Below are 18,388 nucleotides of genomic sequence, written 5' to 3' on the forward strand. Positions count from 1 at the left end.
ATATAAATAAATCCACAGACTTCTACGCTGCAAGATGCATGTTGTATGCTGTTTGACCAAAAAGCTAGGGCTAAGACTAAACGGACACTAAAAGAAAACTGAAGATAAGATTCCACATGAATGTTACTAATGCACAATGCCTCCTGTTTGTAAATAACATTTAAATTTATAATAACGGATTATATGGCAGTGGGGAATAAATTTCACTACAGTAGATGTCTATCTGAAAGTGCTGTGATTAAAATTAATTTATCTGAATTTCAGGAGCGGGTCCACACCTCCATACATACACATCTACTAGAAATGCTGTCAAAGTTAAAATGAGGATGTGGTCCCAGCTAGTTAACTTAGCTACACTAAAAATGTGTAAATCTTCCACTGTTATTTTTTCAGTGGCATGTGGCAACACTGTGCAGAGCAGTTACTTAAACTCTGCTCCAACAGAGGTCGAATATCTTGTTAATAGTGTGATATCCTCACTGTGCACGACCCTGCATACTTTGGCTCTTCTAAAAAAAGAAGGAAACAAATCAGAAATTCCTGAAAATGCTGCAGTGAGAGAACTGACAGTGAGACCACATTTCTCTCATATAGGCTTCTATTCTTTGGCTCACTATTAAATCAAGAAGGAAATTTAAAATCCTTTTCCTCACTTTCAAGGTCTTGAATAATCAGGCACAATCTTATCTTCAAAACTGCATATTACCATTAAGCATATAGTTCAGACCCTGAACCCTTTCTCAGTAACACTGCATTAGGCTTAGGTTGCTCAGTTTCCCACGGTGCCCTAAATTATTCTTCGTCATTCATCTCTTTTCGCTCTCTATGTGTGAATACACCATTTTGCATTTAATCAATGTTATCATTAAACTCTGCTCCATTAGTGTGTCTTTTGTCTTGTGTCAGTTCTTTCGTCTCCAAAAGGTCATCATGGCAGATGGATTTCCTTGAGGCTGGATTTTCTGGGCATTTCTTCCTGTTAAAAGGGAGTTTTTCCTTCACACTGTCAGCAAATTCTTGCTCACAGTAACCAACAACCAGCGATCGGGTAAACTGACATATTTAGAGTGCAAAAGGTGTTGTGACTATTTCTAGATTGAGAGCAGTAACTGCCTTTAGCCCTGTCATTAGCATTAGAAAGCACCTTCATTTTTACAAAAAAGTTGAGTAAAGTTCTCCTCAGTATCAGCAAAAACATCAATACACATATTTCCCAAAATGCTGATCCATTTTTAATAGAAATGTCAGCCTGTCGGTGTAGTGTTTCCACTGCAGAGAGATGACAAAAATACTATATAGTATACATCTATTTACTACATAAACCCTCTAGCTAGAAGTCTTTTTTGCCTCACTCATAGCTGGCTTCTTCCTCGCACGACAGTTTCTCAGCACATTAATGTGAGAACAAACACATCCCGCAGTCTTGCAAAATGTATATGTCTTTTCTTTTTTTCTTTATTTTAACCTCCCAGGACCTGGCGTCCACATATGTGGACATCACATTTTGGGTTATTTAGACTAAAATACTCAATTTTGCTCTACATGGGCCTGATATCCACTTACAAGGACATTATACTGCTACTGTTCTATCAAAATTCTAAACCAATATCCTCATATGTGGCTCTTATTTTTCTTAAAAACAAAATAAGGGAAAGAAAAAAAAATCTGGTCATTCTTTGTTTTTACATTCATCGGGCCCCAATATGCCCAAATATCAAAGAGAAATAAAAAAATGCATGCTGTGGAAGAGTTCGGGTCTTAGGAGGTTAATTATAGCTACTATGAAAAAGGCCTTAATTTCTGCTCTTTTTATGAAGTAATAAAAGCACTCAAGAATACATTCAGTGTCAAATCTTGGGGGGAAGTGCCTTCTTTTCGATACTGCTTGAAGATTTAGCAGCAGAATGGCTTTGCAAAATTGAAAATCTGCAATTTAACCAAAAGCGTTGCATGTAAAAATATCTGACTCCTTTGCATTGAGCAAAAAGTGATGGAAATGATGATGAGACAGAATGAAATTGTGGGAAAGCTGTTTAAGCCTGTTTTCATTTTTTCCACTTTGCGACGATTGTTTTAACAATGCGATAAGGCATCTGGTTTTACCAGAGGAGAGAAAAGCATCTATTTATCCCCTTACGAGTTGCACCTGAGCAGAAAATGTGAGCTATAATAAGATGCACTTCAGTTGTAAAGACCTGTAGAAGCAGATGTTAATTTATATATGAAGACATGAAGTCTGAATTATTTGCTGCAGCTTTACTAAGCGCCAGAAAGGAACATAGTTTTCCTATAAAAAACTTTTATGAAAACACCAGCTGTTCTGTCTTCTACCAGAGAGAAAGTCAAATAAAAGATTCAATTAGAAGCATGTCTGTTCATGCAGGGGAAATCAAATAATTACCGAAAGGCTGGATGATGCATTTTAATTATTGGTGCTGTTTTGAACAAAAAGGCACAGGAAAAGAAAGACTTAATGTCATGATATCCCTGACTTTCTAATAATTTGCAGCGGAGGATTATCCATTTTTCAAAGCAACGGAGAAGCTGATTGGTGCTTGCTGTTGGCTTATGTTGACACACTCTGGGCTACTGTCCAAACAAGCCACAATCTTTTCAGCTCCACAGAAATTAAACTCATTTTCACTTTAATCCACAGTGACCTTTGTGCTTGTCCTGAACTCAAGTATTATCACAAGTTAGATTAAGTCCTTTTTGGAAAGAAGTCATTGAAATCTTGGCTGGTAAAAACGGTTTTGCTTGGTAAAACTTTTCTGTATCTCCATGACTATGTCTGCTGTGACACAGATAGGTGTCATCTCCAGAAATATAGAGAGAAAACTGAGGTCTTACACTGATCGGCTTCATAATTGTGGTCAGAATTAAAGTTTGTCAATGGAAGAGTCAGATTCAGCCAGAATATAAAGAATGGGATGAATGGATAACAGGTGAATCCTGGGCATTTTTTAAAAAAAGAGATCATTCATTGCTTCATTATGAATCCTTCCACTTCAGCAATCCACAACATGTAATTGCACCTGCTGCTTTCACAACCCTGAGACAACTCTCCTTAAACAGGTGTGCATACTCAAAAACTTCACTACTTGAAAAATCAAACTTTCTGCTAAATAAACTTTCAAGCACCATTATCCCACATCCCAAAGGTATTTTATTGGATTCCGATCTCTCAACTGGGGAGGTCACTGAAATCCACTGATGTAAAACATGAAAACTCATTTTCATGTTTATGAAACTAGCTTGAGAAGATTTTTGCTTTGATGTGGTTCATTTTCATGGTAAGTAGCCACTAGAGGATGCTGAAAACTGTGGCCATAAGGGGACACACATGCAAGAACAATTCTCAAGGAGGATTTGGCTTTAAAATCTTTATAAAATGGCATTTAGGCACCCAAAGCGAAAAGAAAACACGCTCCACAGAATTACATCACGGTTGGCAACCTGGACATAACATAAGACAGGCTGGCTTCATGCATTAAAGCTGTTCACACCAAATATTCACACCAAATACAAAGCCAACCATGTCAGCCTCAGATTTCTGTTCTGAGCTGACAGGAGTGCAATGCGACATCGTTTTCTGCTGTTGTTGCCCATCCCCCCTCAAGGTCAGACGTGTTGTGCTTTCTGATACACTGAGACTTTGTTTTCCTACTTATCACAGCTGTGAAGACCAGTTACCTGACTTATCATAGCTTCTCTGTCAGTGCAAACAAGGCCAGCTGTAGTCTTTTGACCGCTCTCATCAGCAATTTAATTTTTTCTACCCTCAGAATTGCCAAACATAGGATTTTTTTTTCCAGTAATCTACTGCTGCTATAAAATAAGATACTAAAATGATACAAAAAATAAACATCGGCATATGAGCATCTTTCCTTCAGTACCATCATTTTCTTTACCTGAAGGTCACCTAAATCAAACGGTTTTATTGAGTGATGTAGTTAACTTGAAGAATAGGCATGAGCCTTGATTAAGTGCTGAGTTGGCAGCATACACCATGTAAAAAGATTTTCTTCACACTGCAGAGTAATCACATTGAAGATAAGGCTTGCCAGGAGAAGACAGCCAACTAAGTGAAACTGCAGCTTCACAGCCCATCGTAACGTACACTAATTAGAGACGGTCTTTAGTTCGTAGCTCAGCTGACATTTTACTACTATGTGTTATGAAGCCAGTGATTTACAGTAGCTTTAGATTATTCTTGTATTCATAATGTAATGATGGGGAAACAAGTGTTGCAGTGTTACCTCTGAGACTTCTAGATAATCCACATATTATCCATAAGACAAAATGGATAATCAAATTATTTAACAAATGGCAGGAAATAGCAGAAAAATGTTCTAACCATGCCAGTGCCAGTACAATAATCAGATATAAACTATACCAAATAACAAAAACATAATCTGATTGTGTTTAAGGTGGTATTAGCTGAGGAGGAGCAATCAGACTCAGATAAATGAAGGAAATAGATGGGAAAATGTTATTTATAATCAATGTTTATGTTCAACTGAAAGTATGATACTAGTACATGTATGCAGTATTATACTCCAAACCAATAGGATGACATTCTTGGGTCCCTCAGATCTGAGGTCCCTTTCTTTAAGGTTCTCAAGAGAATAGTGCATAATTTCCATTTCTCCCACAAAAGTATAAAAGAAAGCTGTGCTTGAGCCCCAGAGACCTGGGTCTACAGGGTCTAGGGGAGTAACTTTCAAGTTAATGGTCTCTCAAGACAAGTGGAAGCATGAAAAGACTTAATCAGTGCAAGGAGTGTTTACCATGAAGGTCTTTAAACTGTGGTGGAAACAAACAACCAATGGGCTAAAAGAACCTTAACAAAACTCCTGACAGTAAAAGTTACAGATATGTAAAATGTAAAAATGTGGCTTTGTTGTTTGTGATGCAGGATCTTTGATCTTTGAAGTGATGGTACTAAAACCAACCAGTTAGCATTTAATGAATAAATTAACAAAATACAGTAGTACCTACAGAATAGCTTCTTTGAACTGAACTGAACTGAACAAAACAATCAACAAACAAATATTTGATTTCCTATGCTAGCTAAATGTAAAGGATGGTGGGTATAGCAGCAGAAGAGGAGCCAAGGGCCGAACACTACAAACTACAGACTGATTATCCTTTTGTTCACCCAACATAACCATTTGTAAAGTCCAATACAAAGCTAACAACATTCTCATTAAAACTCAAGTAGCACCAATTAATTTCGTTAACCAGTTAATCAAGTTAGAAGCACAAGGTGGAGCCTATCCTTCGTCCTCCAGTGTACTTAATGCTCTCAGCCTGGCCACCTCTATAAAATTGTCTTGGTCTGTCACTGCACACTGAGTAAACTCTCCTTTTATAGTCCTGCTCTTCAATTTTATTATACAAGTATTTAAATGCTTTGGTAATATTAATTTAAGTAGCTGTCGTGCTAACTAATCACTCTTGAATTCAAAATTTACCAACAGAAATAAAAATTCCAGATAAAAAAAATGAATAAAATATATAAGATTTTGTACGGTTGTCTACTTTTCCCCTATTAAATATCAGACCATTTCTGCAGGGCTGTTTTACCAAACCCCAGGACAACCCCTGCAGGATATGTATGTTTCAGTAAGAAGTCTTAAACAGAACAGAATAATAGCATGAGTGGCTTTCAGAGATGTTGTCCTGCATTACAACATAACCGAGATGCAATGTAAATTTGCATCTATTTTATGCCTCCTCACTCTGTGACCTTATTTAAATATCCTCCTTATCTTTATTCAGTAATTTTATTTCAGCCGTGTTTCTGATTATTTAACAAACTGCAGTTTAAGCTGTTCTATTTAACCTAATTTAAATGACATGCTTCAACTAGCCCACCTTCATAGCTCACATATGCTGTCCATATCATATTATCTCCAAGCCAGGGAGAAAGCTTTATGCCATCCATTCCAATTACCACTCAGATGTACAATGACAGAAAATAATTAACATGTCCGTTTGAACATAAGCTGTGGTCTACAGACCTCAGTGGACATTATGTAAAAAATCCTCAGGAATATGGAATATTGTCTGGAGTGTGGCTTTTTTCTGCTGGCAGCAGCAGGTCCAGAAAGTTGTGTTTCAATCAAGCTGAGCAAGAATCATGTGAGGTTGGCAAAGTCAAAATTAATCTAAGATGATGGCAAGAAGTGCACTCTGCTGCCACATTTGAGGGGGGGTAGAGTGATTGTGAACATCACAGTGTTTGCAATGTGGACATTTGTAACACTTAAAGCAAAGAGGGGAAACATATAAAAACCACTATCTGCTGGTTCATCTCGTCTGAACAATCATTCATGTGATCTACATTTAAACCTGGCAGGTGTATTGCTGTGGCCTGAGTGAGTGCAGTGAATGAGGAGTGGTTCCATTTTCTCCTCCCTGTTGCTAGGCAATCGGTGGCAGAGCCAGTCACATGTTGATGTCATGTGGTGCCGTCACAGCCCTGGTTTTATTTTATTAAGTTAGCATTACCTTTTTCTTTTATTGTTGTAGAAAATAATCTCCAAATGTTTATGTTCAGCAAGATATTGTTGCTAAAAGTAAATCGTTAACTTCAGGCTATAAATAAACGACATCACAAATCTCATTTAACTACTTGTTACTAAATTAATATAATCTCTGGTTCACTTAAAAGCATTCAGGAGTGGGCTATTTAATAATAAGAGATATTTTATCCCATATTTGGGGAGTTCTTTTGTTACAGCAGCTGAAGTAGTAATATAAATAGTTTCTACATGTGGTATGAAAGAGAGAGCAGTAAAGTAGAATCAGGCTGTTACTGATCTTTGAAGTGACTGTAATATCGCTAAAGTAAACTGAACTTGCTGCTGCTGAGTGATAGAAACTCTCCATTATTTTGCTGCACATGTAAAAACAAAAATCTCAACTTACTTAAGAAATGTTTGTTGCTCATCCCATTTATGTGTACAGCCTCTGTAGACTGTCAATGTGAACACCCAGGTACTTCTACCCCTCCGCCACATTAATATAGTGTATTATCCCATGACAGATACAGGCTGTGTAGCTGTCCTCTTCCTTCTGAAGTTGATCACCTGTAACAGGGCGATATTTAGCAGCTGGATTTACAGTGAAGAAGACTAAGACAGTACAGTGGAAGCAAGAGGCATTTATTTCAACATATAGCTCTAAGGCCATGACAATCACTGGCATGTCAAGCCTTCTCACAGCACAAACAATCACTCTCCTGTCTAATGACAATTAGCTGCCTTAAATACTCTCATCTGTTAAGGACTAAACCATTATTTTACTGTCAGTTGGGTTTTTCAAATTTTAACTTTCCACCAACATTTTACCATTTTCACATGATTAAATATTTTACCCTTAAAGCTCAATAATCATTATAAAAATGCCCCAAACCCCATGCACAACAATTCCCCACACTCCCTTAACAACTGGCCTCTCCTGGAACCTTTAAATGGTGTCTGGACCTCTGTGAAGTGGTCAGATTCAAATGTCAAGGAAGGTGGTAGGGAAGCAGACTCTGCAGACATTTTGGGTTTTCAGAGGTGAGCAATTTATTTACAGTGGACCCCATCCTGCACGAAACTTAACAACCCCCCAAAGTAACGTAATTAGCAAAACTCAGCCATACATTGGGTTGGTAACACAGCTCACCTCTCCTCTCTCATCAGAGTCTGGCAGAGACTGACTATATATAGGGCCATCAATCTCCCTTCAATTATTCCAGCCAGTACCACTCATTTGAGCTGAGAGATCTAAAACTCTACATAGTTGACTAAAAATGACAAAAACATTCTCACACTTCTAATTAGCACATTTACACAACTAAATGGCTGTATTGACAAAAAAAAAAAAAAAAAGATTCAACAAATCCCTTCGGACCTGGAAACAAACAAAAGGAAGCATTTCTATGGTAAAAGAAACCCCTCCTCTCGGTTCAACCTGCTGATGTCATGTGTGATGTCATCAGCACTTTAAAATTAGGAAATGCTAGGCGGGCCTTTCCCCACACCTGACCTACATGAAGACTGAAAAGAAAGAACAAAGTAAGCATGAACAAATGGCTTAATCTGTAACATAATAAAATATAAAGAAACATGTAACTGAGTATTTGCCTTAATTTGCAGAATGTTTGATTTGCCGGCAACAGAATGCTTACATAAACAAACCCGGGATAGTTAGTGCAGCAATGTTACTTTGACAAATGGAAAATCATAGCAAATAAATACAGAGACAGAATAATGTGCAAAAGAAAAGGTCAACACATCTGGGACAAATGGAGAGCATTACAACTGCTCATCCACTTTGTCACAACCCCCCTGGGAAACATTTCCCCAAGCACCCTGAGAGGACACTGAAAAAACAGGTGAGTTATCACATCTTAACAGACAACACAGAAATAGCTGAGCTGGATGTCTCATGTGTTGAGCTGAGTCACAGGATTTGGAGCACTGACTCACTTCGTCATCGTGTTGTTTGGTCATAAAACGCTCAAGAAGTTCAAGTCAACTTTGATATGACACAGGGATGGTCTAGGTTCAGTAAAGAGGGCAGGGAAGAGTAAATAACTGTGGCACAGCATATAATGTTTGTTGTTGTCAGTTAAGTTCAGCTAGAATTGTTTTCATTCATTTTTTTAAACTATAAAAATATCCGATAGCAAGAGAAGAAGCAAGTTAATAAAAATGTTAACTTCTCTCATCAGAAAATCTTGATCTTTTTAAAATTACTTTTACTTTTCATTTTTACTTTTACAATTTCATTCTTTAGTTAAAGTCCACAAAGACCTGTTCAATCAGCTTTGCTTATTCCACCTCTTGCCACACGTCACCTTTTAAAAAAAAATCCTGAAAATGCCTCTGGCTAATGCATCTAGCAGGTTCTCTAGTCTTTGCTGAGTGCTTTGCAAATTGCTACAGAACTCAGTCACTGGTTTTTAGCTCTACCCAACCTCCTCAACCAAGGTTGTTTTTGTCTGGGGTCCTTTTCTCTTTATTTGGGATGGTGCATGTTGATGAACATACATGTAAAAAAAAGAAATTACATGAATGTAAACATACCAGATTATAGCCAAAGGCTAATTTCCATCTGTTGTCCAAAAAACATATCAAAAATGGACATAATAATTCATTTAAAAAAGTTTTTTTTAAATTCAGAAAAAAGTCTGGCTGCTCAGTTTAGACTTTAGAGAGACAGCCAGCTCTCAGAAGAGAACAATTGGTTTCAAATCTTGGCTTTCTTACTCCCCCGGTTTGGACTCTCCACCTTATTAACTCTTCAATTAAAGTTTTCTCTGCTGTGTTTGTAGCTTGCACTTGAATCTCTCACTCTGAGTATTCCCAGGAGCACAACAGCCTCAGATGGCAAAGTAGCTGCTAGGAAGGACGGCACTGGAGGTCGGACTGTGTGTGGAACGAGGGATCGGCACAGCACAGTGAGGTTGTAAACAAACAGTCATGAAGCTGAGCAGAGAGAAAGCAAATAGGTGATGAAATTAAAGGAAGATAAACACTGGAAAACATCAAAAGCTAAATTACTAGGAGAAAAAAAAGTTTTAGTCAGTCTAACAAACAACAATCTACCAGAGAACAGTTGAGGAGTAGGAGCACTGCATAGCGATGAGCTGAGAGGCAGGTGAGCAGGATGAGGAGATAATGAGCTAACTGCAAGCAACTGTGCAGGATGAGTGGAGCCAAGAGCCAGAATAACAGAGACCCCACCCAAATCACTGCATAAATGCACAAACAGGTGGCTACTGAAAAAGCAGGGAAACAATGTGGAGGTCTTCTTGTGGTTAAAAAACCTCCATAAAGCCTTGAAACAAAGCTTTGGAGGTGATTTTTTTTTAACTTATGTTTGATCAGTGTCTTACTGCATGATTGCTACTTGGGGCTTCCGAGACGTTCTTTGATTTTACGGTTTGGTTTTTATCCTGACATGCAGTCAGGAAATTTTAGCACCTTTACATCTGCATCCTAATTTGAGTCAGTCTCTGGTTAAGATGGTTCCTATAATGCAATATTAATTTCAAAATAAGAACAAAATTGCTTTGAATTCGTTTTTGTGGAAGTTCTGAAATTATACAACTTAGCAGAAAGTTGATTCATATAGATGCAATAAAGAAGGATGGACCACTTGTGGCATTGAACCAATCATTTAGTTTCAGGCTTAGAGCATTCTGCCGGGTAACCACAACACTGTGCAGAGGATGTGAGATGTTGTCCGTAAAGATTTTTTATTTTATTTTATTTTTTTTACATCTCCAATTAAGATTACTTAGCCGCAGAACTTATCGTTCCTTTTAATTTAAGTTTGACATGCCTGTCAGAGAAGATGATTCTTTGAGTTTAAGATGTCCTGTATTGTAAACGGTATTGTCCTTGTAACTGACATTTTTAAAAACATTCTAAATGTTTTTATACTTACAATCACAGTGTAGATTCTGACCATTTTCAATAACAAATTCTTCATATAATGTTAAAAACACAAGATGTGCAGAGGAAGCTCTGAGGCTCTGACTCTTGAAGAATAGCTATTCACTGTAATGTGCCTGAAATTACATTGACAAAAAAAATGTTTAGTTTTGCATATTTAAGCAAACCAGGGAGGCACATTTATGTAAATGAAGATCTTAAAATGATATGTAAAAATTAGGATATATTCAAGAGTATTAGATTTCTCTAAAGCACAGTAGGAGGTTGAATGTCCAATTAATTTAGTACTAGAACACCCTCTAGTGGCACACAAGCTCAAACAGGGCCTTCCTTGAACCTAAAGCACACCTACATTATACATGGCTAGTGTTGACTCCCCCTACTGATGGATTCCAAATTCCACACTATGAAAGTCAAAGAGGAAAATAAAAAGAAGTGCGTAGACAGATCCCCCCCATAAACACTACTGGATTAAAATTATGGATTATGATATGAGAGATTAAATTGTACAACCACAGGTAGGATCCAAATTTTCCTTCTCCACAGCTTTTCCCTGCTTTGTTGGGAAAAGCAATTTACAAAAACATAAATATTTACTTCTATAGTTTGCAACAAAACCTTTTTCTTACTCTTCTTCTTGTTGGTCCCTTTGTCATAACAAATCATCACCTTCCATCTCAACATCATGTTTTAGGACGTACTCACCCTAGTTCACATACATATGATTTAAGGGTAAATAATGAAGAAACCCAGAAACCATACAAAATATATATTTTTCTCTTGATATTCACTTTTTATGAGATAAATCTTAGAATATGGTATTGATTGGAAAATTTTCGCAAAGGTTAATGGAGTTTTAAAATAAGTAAAGGAGGCCATATTCAAATAAATAAGGAAAGGTTCATTTTGTGACTTATCTATTAGCCCTCAGTTTTAGGATAACACTACCTTTTCCCAAGAAAAACTCCAAGCGTGAAAAGGTTGTTTGTAGGTGATGACCTCCAGGTTATCACTCTCTTCAGATCTCTTCCAACTGGTTAAATAAAATGAAGAATATAAAGGTGTCACAGGGGGAATCTAACCCATCATAGATCCAACAGCCGTCGATATCTGACAATTTGTGAAGAATACAATCTAATGAAACCATGTGGTTAAAAAAATAACAAATAGAAACAGAACATAAAAAATATGGCTGGACAACGGAGGGTGCAAGAGGCCCACCATTCCTCAACCACACTACGGCATTAATAATAGTAATATAAATTAAAAACAAAATTACAAAAAATGCTTCCACCAATCATTATTTAGTAACAGCAGCCTTAGTCCCCTTAAGACGTCATTTTAATTTTCTCAAGAAAACAATTGCTGCATGAAAAAACATCCTTTTTTAACTTTGATAAGTATGGATAAAATACCCAGATTATCTTGTTGCTCCTTGGTGAAATCGTGAGTGTGACTGACCTAAATGTAAATTGGTTATGAAAAATTACTCATTACTTCACCTTTAGAAAGAAAAATAATCAGAAATCCGTATCAAATGTGACTTTCATGTTTATTGCAAAGTATTACCGTTTTTCTTGCACATCACTTTTTGAAAAAATAGAATATGATGACATGACAAAGTCAGGAAAATAGTTGCTGGGGTAACAAAGGTAACCAAAATGCTGATCAGCTGTGTGAGAACAGTCCATTTTGTGCCATTGTGCAAGTAATCCCACTCCGTATGCTCTTGAGTGCTCCGGCAGATGTTGATAAATTCTTCATTCCCCCCACTCCCCCCAAAAAATCTTTTCTTCTCCCACTGAACCCCTGAACCCACAGCAAGCCTGAGCTTTCACACTGAAGAAGGTTGCATGGGTTCATTTTTAGGAGGTGATGGACACCATATTGTTGGGACTTAGGATCTCAATCCAATAACCATCGGGGTCCTGAATGAAGGCTAAGCCTTTCATTTTGCCTGCAGGGGGGGAAAACATAACAGAGAACGAGAGGGTGAATATAAACTGTAAGTACTGAGTGGATAAAAGTTCAACTTCAGATTCAGACATGTGCAACTTTTTGTTGTGTATTCTCGAAATGGGCTAAATCTTCTTTTTTTCACAAAGATTTTTCTTCACAGAACTAAGCGATACGTTACCGACTGTAACATATCTGACTGCTGTGCTGTTATGACATGAATAACAGGATTATTCATTTCACATGTTGTGATAATTTTTCTTACCTGACTCTTTTTTTAATACACTTTATATACCTTATAGTATATGTTATGTGTGAAATTAAAGTGGACCTACTATGCTTTACTTTTTGCCTCGGTACATGGTCATGGTTTCAAATACCGAGGTCACCATATGTACATGTAAGCAGAGCTCTCTAAACTGCTCTGCTATTAGATCTGTATGATGTCATAGGAAGGAAATACACTGCTCTGGTAGTGAGCACACCAGCTCCCACCTGCTTTTCAAATCTTCTTCTTGCAAGGATGAGTTAAGCATTAGAAAGTTTTCTTAAAGGGAGGAAGGTGTTAAAAAGGGAGGAGCTGCTTCAAACAGAGGGTGACCAATGTGGCTGCACCAAGGCCTAGTTTGAAATGAATGAGGGTTGTTTTGAACCATGAAACATGTGGAGCTACTCTAGAAGAGTTTGAAATAAAGCTGGTAATGAGCACAATAGGTCGACTTTAACCTTAAGCTTTATATGCTAAACATGTGAAACACATGTAGCGAGTAAAACTGCACAGTTTTGTTATTTACATCATTTAAAAGTATGTTTCTGTTTCTATTTTTTAAAAAATTCCATAGTTAATGTGTTTATCTACCTAGCAACTCTGAATGTGTTAATAGGAAAATATTTGAATTTGCATATTCAAGGTGGATTGGATGTTAGCGAATTTTAATGAAAAATGTGACAGTGCATGGTGCTTGTGTTACAGCCATGTTGCTGTGTTGCTTGGTCTCTGTTGCAGCAATAAGTGGTTTTTGTGCAACAATAAGCATTTTTGCTTAAAGAGAACAAAGAAAAAAGAAAAGAAAAAAAAAAAAAGACATGTGCAACAAAGACAGGCTGAATACAAGATAATTCAATTTCATATTAGTACAAATATTAAATATTAGCTATTAAAGGTTTACAGAAACCGGCTATCAACATGTCATTAAATTAAAAGTAATTAAAGTAACCCTGTGCGGAAGATGTAGCTACTTTAGGAATTATTATGTGGAAAAAATATTGATTTACTACATAAATAACTATGATTAAAGTATCATAACCCTGAACAAATATGTCACATCTTACCATCATCAGGCTTTTTAACAAAAGTGACTCCTTGCTCCTCAAACAATTTGCAGGCTGCATAGACATCAGGAACTGCAATTCCGATGTGTCCTGTCAAGAGTAACGGAGACAGTGCTCAGACAGACACACAAGTATCCACAAAAAGCAGCAGACCCAACACAAACATACATTATCAACTCAACACAACAAGAAAGCAGTTTTACCAAAGCCACGTGGATCCGAGTTTCCATTGTGATAAGTCTGACTGTCATCGGACTCAGAACCCCAGTTACTGGAAGAACAGATTCAAGTAAATATTCCAACTTGAGCTTGGTTTGCTTTTTGATTGCTTACAACACTAACTTTAGGTTTTTGACTACATTTTAACAACAGAGGATCATTTTTTACTGGATGAGGGAGATAACAGTTGAAGAAGATGCACACAATGCAATAAAATGAATTTGTTCCTGGTAGTATCTAACATCCACCCTTACTGTGTCAGCTCGAGGGTGGCTCTTCTTGAGAAAGTCCAGGCCGTTTTTTCCTTCACATCTGCAGGGATCTCCTTCTTGTCCTCATAGCCCAAGAAGAAGAGAGAGAAACGCATCGAGGGAAAGTCAAACTTTTGCAGGAGCCTGCAAAATATCAATCGCAGAGAAAACATTTTACATAGTCAGGAAACGTCCACACAAACTTTGAAAACACATTTAACGATTTTATGTCTCTCTTTGCAGTGACAAATAAAAAGATGTAAACAAATATAACTCGGTTCAAGAGCTGAGTAAACCGAAGCCCGCACGGATACTCACGTCATTCCGAGGATTCTGGTGTAGAAATCTAAGGATTTATTTGGATCTTTAACCCTCAGCATCGTCTGCTGCATCATGAAATCCTAACACAAAAACATAATAATAGATTAAGGACAAGTCTTCGAGGTAAGTAACAGTATAACTAAATTACAAATATGACAGGGATGAAAATTAATGTTTCCTTAAACTGCAGAGGAATTCAGATTCATTCAACAAAAAAACAAACACAAATTGTCACGTTACATTTAGTTGCTCAAGAGTGGCGGGACTTCAGTGAGCAGAGTACAAGACAATCATTTTATATTTCTTTATGATGTTAAGCACTGTACATTTCATTCTTGTGTGAGACAGTCAGCCTCACCTCTGGCTCCGTTTAGCAACGTGACTGAGAAAAATTTGTATCCTGGCACTAAGCGGCGAAAAACACCTTCAGTCGAACTGTACCTCTGTGTTACTGAGCGCACAAACACAGGCGGTCAGCATCATAGGGCTGAACGTGCCAGATTTGCCTGTGTTCAGTTAGATTTAGACAGTGACAGTAGTCGATCGTGGCTCAAGAGTTGGGTGTTCGTCTTGTAATCGGAAGGTTGCCGGTTCGAGCCCTGGCTCGGACAGTCTCGGTCGTTTTGTCCTTGGGCAAGACACTTCACCTACTGGTGATGGCCAGAGGGGCCGATGGTGCGATATGGCAGCCTCGCCTATCAGTCAAACAAACTGCCACTATGTGTTACACATTTTCAGTTCCAAATGGGACATCAGGCTGCAGGTGTTTAACATATGGATATGCAGTGGTTCAAACAATCGTGTGCCACCTGATTAGTGAAATTATCAGAGTTAATATAAGAAAAGAAAAATGTGGTAAAGTGGGCGTCTGGTTTTTACCCTCCGTATTTCTGTGTTTGAAGTGTATGAAAACCAAACTTTGCTCTTTGACTGCATTTCACAGTTAAGTCCTATCTCTGTGCGTTGTCCTTCCTGTGCCCTTCCTCCTTCTGTGTTAATGTTTCATATCTATAGAAACTCTACAAACACCGCAGCTGCAATATATTTCCCCAGATAGCATCACAGCTGCATTCATATTTCCGACTAGTAGTTCATCACTCATACAGCACACATTAAACCAACAAAGCAAAAGTGGAAAGCCCCTGAAAAATGAAAGTGCCTTTTATTTCTCAGGTCAAACCTCATATTTTACACGTGGGAGCAAACCCTAAACTTCAATTTCAAAGCATGTGAGTGCCAGCCAGAGCAAAAAAGTCAGAAACAGCTAAAGAAAAATAGAGGGAACCACTTAGTTCCGCTACACAATTAGGTTTGTTTCTGTTTGTAGGTGTATTTACTGGCACTTGAAGCCATACAAACAGGAAGGTAAGTGGGCTGCAGCACGTTAACGTAGTGACTTCAAAAACAGACTGAGTGGAGCAAACAGCATCTATCCAGTGAATAACATGAACAGTAAGTTACTAAGAACTCAATAAATGAAATGCAGGGCAATGTGGGATGCATTGCTACTGCTGAAAGGCACATTTTTATAAATCTTAAAGCATCTTAAAGAATAAACATACGAATGATGACCCTCACAAAGGTCTGGGAATGAAACCTGTGAAGGATGAATAAGCTGTGTTCAACTGAATGCATTTTTTGCTACTTCTTATATGCATAGATTCAACATAAAGTTCATTTGACGGCCTTTGGACTCAATCAAGACTATTGTCATTATGTTAATAATAAGCCCTTAACTATCAAGAGCTTATCATTAACTATTTATATATTATTTCCTATGCTGTTCTGTCTGTTAACCATCTTTACGCTTCTCTAAGTCTGTAACTTTTCTCTGGTTTCCAGGTGCCGATTAAACTTGCATGGCACCATGCTGGCATTATTTCACTCTTGCCAACCAAAGATGCACTGTGGCTGAAGGCTGCTGAAATCTCTAGCCTGGCTGAAACCTTAATACAGGTAACTTAGTTTGCAGTTTCTCCTAACAGTTTTTCTTTAAGAGGTTTTCTCTTCATGAGAAAGCAAACAGGGTTTTTTTTTTCCTCACTACAAATCAGAGCCTTTTACGTGTACTTACATTGTAAACTTCATTCACTGCTTTTTGTACAGCTATAGTAATAATATGTGGTTGACATAAAACCCCAAGCCACACCTCAAACCACTCCTCAATTCCACCTCACACCTACTCCTTATAAATGCACGCTGTTTGGGAACCACAGGCTCAACAGTGGAGCTCTTTTTAAGACTCAAATGTGTGTCATTTCTGTGATTTACAACCAAAATCTAAACGTGGAACTACGAAACATGAGTGGGACGCCTGGTGAGCCTACTTGTTGGACAACTTCCATATCTTGCGATACATGCTGACCACGTTAGGTATTTCCATTCCTGCCGACCTTTCGCAACAGGATGCGGAGTATATTCTGGTCTCACCGCACCTAAATAGCAGCTTTTCTAAACAGTACAGGCGGCTCTCCCATTACGCACAGACTTGTTTTACGCACGCCTTGGATGACGAGTTTTATGTTCATACGGCAGCAGCCACTGGAAGGTTCACCTAGAAAGGTGAACTCACATCCGCCTGCCATGAAACCACATGGGGTTTTGGTTTTTTTCTTTCTTTCTTTTTTTTGGTACATCATTAACTAAAGCAACTTAAACCGTGTGGAAGAGAAACGAATCCCCCCTAAACGAGAGCAAAACCACCGCGAATTTTGTGGAGGAATGTGTCCGATAATGGACGTAGCATTAAAAGCGGGTTAACCTGTTTGGGAGCTGCTATCCTGTTGGGTTTGAATTATTGCCAATATGTAAATTTAGATCACCTCCATGAGGGGCTACGATGGTCTTACCTTAGTGATCGGGTCTCCATCTTTACACACTGCTGCCACAGCCTCGTCTGACAAACCTTTATTGCTCATTTTTGCTACAAGAAGCTGGAGTGCAGTTCGGCAGAGACTGACTGGCAGGGAAAGGGACTAAGCAGAGGGAGTTCCAGAAAAATATACTTCCGGCACAAGATTTCAACATAAAAGGCACAGTAACCGAGAGGAAAATGCAGAGGATCGCTCGTTTCCTGCTCCACAGTCTTTTTCTTAAAGCTTTGCAGGATTCACAGCTCAAAATATACTTTACTCATCTTTAAACCGTGACTCGGTGCTTCTTAGTGGTTTTTCCGACTGGCTTCCACTGACAAAAAGAAGATGTGAATGGAAAGTGGGTGGGACCAGAAGTGTGTTTCTAAGATGGCCATATTAAAGATACTTGTAGATATTTGACTGACTGACTGAAACCCAGCACCAGGAGTGCTTCCAGGAATTTTTAAATGTGGTCCCGATTAAAAACAGAATATTTACCCATACCTAAAACCGTGAGTGGGATTTTCAGGCTGTTGTTTTTGTTCATAAAGATGTGTTTATGATTTTAAACTTTAGAGACATTTCACATCATCATCCACCACTTTAATGGTGTATATGCTAGAAACTAAGGAAAAGCCAAGTAATTTCTGCCAAAATTACACAAAGACAAGAGTGGCAACCATTTTCCCTTTCGTTTTGATTCAGCGATTTATTCTCTGCTTTTTTGCAGGAAAAATATCTCTGCAAACTCAAAGGATTTCTTAATTATTAAATAACACAGAATGTGCAAGAAAAGCAAGCTCACAGTATGAAGTATAATTACTCAAATAACTGTAAGTGAACATATAACACACTTTTATTCTGAAAACAGACAATTAGTGTAATCTTTTAATCTTGACTGAAGTTCCTCGTTACGTAACAGATAAGGTTTATCATAGAATAGAATAGAATAGAATTCAACTTTATTGTCATTGCACATGCACAGGTACAGGGC

General features: G+C 37.9%; 1 protein-coding gene across 1 annotated transcript; it reads right to left on the reverse strand.

Moving 5' to 3' along the window:
• Positions 1–11,993: 11,993 nt before the first annotated feature.
• On the reverse strand, positions 11,994–17,544 carry glo1 (glyoxalase 1). Its single transcript, XM_085296245.1, has 6 exons — positions 17,389–17,544; positions 14,537–14,619; positions 14,222–14,362; positions 13,952–14,019; positions 13,749–13,838; positions 11,994–12,417 (listed from the first exon to the last, which is right to left on the reverse strand). Exons 1-6 carry the CDS (start codon positions 17,455–17,457, stop codon positions 12,326–12,328), a joined length of 543 nt encoding a protein of 180 aa, XP_085152371.1. The 5' UTR covers positions 17,458–17,544; the 3' UTR covers positions 11,994–12,325.
• Between the last annotated feature and the right edge of the window lie 844 nt (positions 17,545–18,388).

This window comes from Mchenga conophoros, linkage group LG1 (genome assembly GCF_057382185.1).
Source record: "Mchenga conophoros isolate Kocher_MC1m ecotype Shallow Benthic linkage group LG1, M_conophoros_male_GT1.1, whole genome shotgun sequence".
Lineage (NCBI taxonomy): Eukaryota > Metazoa > Chordata > Actinopteri > Cichliformes > Cichlidae > Mchenga > Mchenga conophoros.